This window comes from Ixodes scapularis, unplaced genomic scaffold (genome assembly GCF_016920785.2).
Source record: "Ixodes scapularis isolate PalLabHiFi unplaced genomic scaffold, ASM1692078v2 PGA_scaffold8__174_contigs__length_109621045, whole genome shotgun sequence".
Lineage (NCBI taxonomy): Eukaryota > Metazoa > Arthropoda > Arachnida > Ixodida > Ixodidae > Ixodes > Ixodes scapularis.
The window spans coordinates 88448483-88454482 of NW_024609883.1; the positions used below are offsets into that span (position 1 = coordinate 88448483).

The following is a 6000-nucleotide window of genomic DNA, read 5'->3' on the forward strand; positions in this document are numbered from 1 at the left end:
GCGACGGAGATTTCTCACTGTCGCTCGTCGCGTTGCCAGGTTTTTGGATTTCTAGAAAACGTCGCTCATCGCCTTGGTCGCTGCTTGCTCCCGTCGCTTTCATGCGCTTTGCCACGTCACGCGGGTGACCGAACGACAGTGAAGCGGATCGCCGTCGCTTGTCTCGTCGCTCGCCAAATCACTTACATGCGGCTTCTGCACTAAATAAGTCACCTCTTTCTTGCGGGCATAGAAGCAAGAAAATAACTCCAGACACGAAGAGTTCAAGATACGCCGAGCATATAGGCGCTGCGAATCTTGTTGTCGTGGCGCAATCATTGATATTGTGGTTTTAGCTGATAAGAATGTCGTAGAACGAATGAAAAAGGAAAAAGGGTGAATACAAAAAAGCCACGCACTGAGTTTATTTAGCTGTCTGTGCATAACTGAGACTAATGCATGGGTGAAATAAAGCAAGAAAGAAGAATGGGAATAAATTCGTTTATACGCGGAGGGTTCGCAGGAATGGCCGTAAGTGGGCGGATTAAACACTGCCTGTTTTTTTTTTTTTTATATTTTCGAACGGTAGGTGGTGCCGTTCATTTATAGATCCCCTGTTGGGAGCACCTCTTGAGGGTCCTAGAAGAGGATTTAGTGCGGGACACTAGGAAAGTAGAATGTGCATATGTTAACTTAAAAAAAAAATAAAAAATAAGATACTCTCCTCGCTTTTTTTTCGCCTCCTTGCTCGAGCTGTGTTAAACGGAATGAGAATCAGAAAAAAAAAACGCTAGGTGCTGGCCCTATGAATTCTAAGCACTATTAAAAGAGGGGAGGGGGGTGGGGGACCGCACGTCTTGGTTTCATAATCTGGTACTGAAGCAGCTTGTGGCTGTCCTTTTTTTTTTCACAATTCGCGAAAACCTTACGGCTTTCCTGAAAGTTTCATGTCGTGCACTATTTGTGGCTTACCGTATATTCAGGACTATAGACCGCAAACCGTATATTATATGTATAAATGTTGGAATAAATAAGGTCGAGAACTGTAATTTTTAACAATCATTATACATAATGTTTCTTCGTTTTTTTTAATAATGCAAACAAACACGAGCTTTTTTTTTAGGGGGGCGGGGGGTCGTGTTTTATTTTATCGTTGCACCACACGGAATAGGCACTGTAGAAACGAGCAACACAGCATCGCGCTTGCCCCTGAATTATGTTGTCCCCCCCCCCCCCCCCCCCCTCTTCCTCACTTCTGCAGGTTCGTGCTCTCTGCACTGTTCAAATTAATTGTCGCGTGGACTAGCTTCAGGTGCGAAACGTACAATGATTTCTTTTTTCAGGAGTGTTCAATATCACGTGATGTAATACATTTTGGGTGTGATATGCTACGTTAATTATGATTCCTGTAAAACACAGGCTTTATAAAACAGGCATTTTGCAAAGAAGGCTGAGCAGGATAATTTTATGAGCAAACGTTTCGTCAGTCTGGGGAATGAGCTCTGGTGCGCACAGTGTAACGGGTGCGGACTATCCAAATAAAAATATTTTTTTGCCGTAATTTGCATTTGTGCGCCATACACGTGGAGCGGGATATGGTCCGGTGAAATACGCACGGTACTACGGTACTTGGCTTTCCCATTCCCTTCCCTCTCCCACTCCCCCCGTCGTCCTCCCTACTCCCGATCGTTCGGCCTGATTGCCGGTCGAACCTACTTGAGTATGCTGTCTCGAAGAACCTTTATGCGTTCCACGTAGCTGAGGAGGTCGACCTTTACTCGGGTTTCGACGTGGATGAGATCGGAGAGGCCGGACACAGTCGAGTAGAAGTCTGTGTTCCTCTGGCCGCTCGAACGACTCACCACCAGACACCACAGCAGCACGACCACTCTCCAGGGCTGCCTGCACATTCGTTAGAAATAGGCAGTTGTGCCATTGTGTAGTCCCCGCGAGACTAAGAAAAGCGGGGCATGGTTTGTTATGCTGACACTTCCTGATTAGCATCTCCTTCCGTCGGTTTTTTTTTTTAATGCGAAAGAATTAAATTGTCTCATGGAGCGAGCTGACGTCATCAGCCTGAAGCGCGAAAACGGCAGATAGTTTCCTTCGGTTCCGTTGGCTTGCGCGCGTCGACGGGGCTCCCATTGGCCTCTGCGCTTGTCAGTTTCCACGACCGCTCACCCCACGGCGCTGCGTGTCCATCAGCGCGGAGCGTCCAAGGTCACCAGGGGAGCACACGCGCCGACCGGTAACGAAATGTACGCAGCAGACGAAAAAGGGAGCGGACGAGCGGCTTGCATGCTTTCGCATTCACGACTCATAAGAAATGCCTAAATGTGCCTCGATTTTTTTCTTTTTTTATCATCTAATGTCTCGGTCTGATTGGCTGCGGAAGGATAATAAATTTTGTAAGCTATAGTAACAAGAGGATAAGGAATTGTTCTCCTGATCATTTTATTGAAAGACCGCTAAAGAGCCTGAGGCGTCGGATCATCGCCGCACATAAGTTAGGGAAGAAATAATGCGGGACGTATAAAGAAAGTTAACATATTAAAATTAATAATTCAAAGAATATGTGCTTGAGCGCAGGCCCCACGGCCTCAGGCTATGTCGTACACAGAAATAAGCCACATCCGAATTGTGTACCACAGATATAGAGAGTGTTAGTATATATTTAGAACATATTTTTTTAATAAAGGGGGGTGAGAGCTTTTTCTTCACCACGTATTTATCAGGTTCGGCGGGCATTAGATGATGAAATAATCTTCATGCTACGCTGATGAGCTGGCACGGCACCAAGTCTGGGATGCGTTGGTCATACCCTGTCACTTCTCAGGTTGGTGCTCTATTCTTGTCTTAGCGAGACGACACTCTCAGTGTCATTGCGGTGTCGTACCATCCCGCAGTGTACGAGTGTTTGATTTTTATTTGGTGTAAACTTGCAGCACTGGCAGATATCGCAAACTTCGCTCTGAGCCTGCTTCTACTGTCTGCGGACGTTGAAACAAACCCCGGCCAGGATATTGTGTAGGGTCCGATCGAGAAAAGTAAACCCTACTTTTCGGCTCGCGTAAAAAAACTGCGCATCGCAGAACGCTCAAACTCCGCCAGAATGTAACCCTAGCAGTCCAAGCAAGATGCCAAAGTTTCAGCCCGATTCGATAACTTAATCAAAAGTTATCAGTGATTTTCTGAAAATTTCAATGGGAAAATGGCCGCCGACGGAGTTTTCGAACACATGGGGCTTTATGACACCAGAAACCGAAAACGGGCAAAAATGGGCTTCATTTTTCCATTGAAATTTTCAGAAAATCACTGATAACTTTTGATTAAGTTATCGAATTGGGCTGAAACTTTGGCATCTTGCTTGGAACGCTAGGGTTACATTCTGTCGGAGTTTGAGCGTTCTACGATTCGTATTTTTTGTACGCAGGCTGAAAAGTAGGGTTAACTTTTTTCGATCTGACCCTGTAGTTTCTGAAGATGCTACTTCGCTTAGCCAAATAGTTGCGTTATTAAAAACCTTTCTGCGGACCACACCTTAAATCTAAGCGAGATAAAGTCTACTAAATGGAACAGCGCGGAACATAGGACAGAAAGAACAGGACAACACGAGCGCTGACTTACAACTGACTGTTTAATGAGAAGCGAAGAAAGAAGAAGAAATAAGAGGCGAAGGAAGAAGAAGAAATAAACTGAAAATAAGGATTAAAACAAAATACTTGCAATGAAAATAACTAAAAGCAAAACAAAAACAAAAGTGAAGAAAAGAAAATAACTTTTTAGAAAAAGCAAGGTTCATTAAGTGCTCTCGAGATATGCGATTTCCTTCCTCAACAGGGTCACGGAAGGCATGCTGACTGCGCTTGTGTCTTTCTTAATGATGGAGAACGCTTCGATGATCTCGCGCGTGCGACAGTCTCTATGGTGTTTGATAATCTCGCATCTGTCAAATGCTGGGACGCAGGCACACGCTGCACAATGCCTGGCTAGGTTGCTGCCAGTGGTCGTTCCCAAAGAGGCGCGGTGTTCTCTCAGACGATCGTTGATGCACCGCCCGGTCTGGCCAACGTACGACCGACCGCACGATAGCGGAACGTCGTACACGACGCCTTCGACACACTCGACGAAAGGATTTGCATGGATCTTCTGGCATTGCCTGATGGAGGTGGCAGAGGGGTTGGTGGAGTTTACTTTTTTGCACAGACGACCCAGTTTGTTAGGTGCAGAGAAAAGTACCTGAACGCCTGCCTTGGCTCCAACCTTTTTCAGGTTGTGGGACAGGCCATGGATGTAGGGTATGACTGTCCAAGGAGATCTCTTGCGTGTATCTTGAGGCTTGCTAGTGGAGCGACGCGACTCAAGAAGGAGCTTTTCTGCCAGGCTACTCAGCAGAGGTTGCGGGAAGCCTGCGGACAGCAGTCTGACCACTTGGGCGTTGAAGCCTCTCTCAACCTGGTGATGGCAAGATCTTTGCGTGGCATTTTTCATAGCCGCTAGCGCTATTCCTCGCTTCACAAGCTTGGAGTGAGCGGACGAGAACGGCAAGAGCGCCTTTTGCGAACGAGGGGAATACCTCCAACATACGTGCTCCGCTCCAAACACCAGGATCAGGTCTAGGAACCGCAACTGATTGTCTTCGGTCAGTTCCTTGGTGAGAGTGAAAACACGGAGGTTCGACTTGAAAATTTCAAAGATGTTTTCAACTTGCCGGTGGGTGTCAGCTCCAGAGGTTTGGAACAGCACCAAGAAATCATCGACATACCGGAACACTCTAGCTACTTTGAAGTCCCGCAGAGATATTTCGAGCAGTCTGTCATAGTAGGCCAACAGCAGATCGCTGAGGACTGGCGCAAGGCACGATCCTATGCAAACACCCTTGCGTTGTATATAAAACTGGTCGCAGTACACCACTGATGTAGAGCGCAGATAAAAAAGGAGGAGATCTAGAAAGTCGGCGACACTGACGCCGCATGAGTTCTGAAACTTTATAGTTCCAAACCTGTCGATGCAGTCACTCACGACCTCGCAGAGAAGGTCGTGGGGCAAAGAGTAATAAAGGTCTTTGACGTCAACTGAACGTTTGACGTCAACTATTTCTTCTTCTTTCTTCGCTTCTCATTAAACAGTCAGTTGTAAGTCAGCGCTCGTGTTGTCCTGTTCTTTCTGTCCTATGTTCCGCGCTGTTCCATTTAGTCATGAACCAACTAGCCCATCAAAGCACACTGCTTGAGATAAAGTCCTTACAGAAAAATTAGAAAGAAACTGATTAAGTTCTTACGGACTTGAGATGGCGAATGGGCGCAACTGATTGCGATGCTTCTTCCTTAAAGCCCATGAGAGATGAAGCCACTGCGTTTTCCACGCTGAATACAAAAACCTGTGCTAACCTCGAACCAGTGATGCAAAGATGCGAAAACCTATAGAAAACCGCTCGAGACGTAACCATTTTATTTTTTTTTTTTTTACAAACTGACTGACGTGCGCAACGAAACGTGGGCCAAAGAAAAGGTGATCGCCTTTTGTAAGGAGAAGCTTGGCGTCGCACTTGTGCCCTAAGTTATCGAGCCTGCCCACATACTTGGTATTTTCCTCAAAAACAGTGTCACCGAAATTAATTACTGTAAAATTGAATTCTTGCAAAGAAAAATATCTGATCCTGTCCAAAACATTTAAATGGATGGGAACTGGTTTCTCGGCTGAGCGATGACTACCCGATCGATGTCCGTAAAGAAAAAAAAAAAAAAACTTTTCACGTTTGTTTTATCTAAAGAGAGAGAATCCAAGCTTCGACTTACAAGCTGATAATGGGAAATGTGAAGTATATCTACGATAAACAATCTAACCACGTGATTGTTTACCGTATATCTACGATAAACAATCTAACTTAACTTGGATGGATCACATTTTATATTTCGCAATGGCAGAGTAGGGCGAAGGGGAGGAGGAGGTTTGGTAGCTTTCAGTAAATCGCACCGTGTTGATCAATTTATATTGTGCAAAATGTTGAAGCTTTTTATG

General features: G+C 45.6%; 1 protein-coding gene across 1 annotated transcript in view; it reads right to left on the reverse strand.

The window, feature by feature from the left end:
* The window catches only part of LOC8036786 (prolyl 4-hydroxylase subunit alpha-1-like), a 58976-nt gene extending 57046 nt beyond the window's left edge, over positions 1 to 1930 (reverse strand). Inside the window, exon 1 of the mRNA XM_040217740.1 lies at positions 1696 to 1930. Coding sequence (XP_040073674.1) covers positions 1696 to 1889 — 194 coding nt within the window. The 5' untranslated portion in view covers positions 1890 to 1930. The remainder of the gene's footprint in view (positions 1 to 1695) is intronic.
* Positions 1931 to 6000: the final 4070 nt, after the last annotated feature.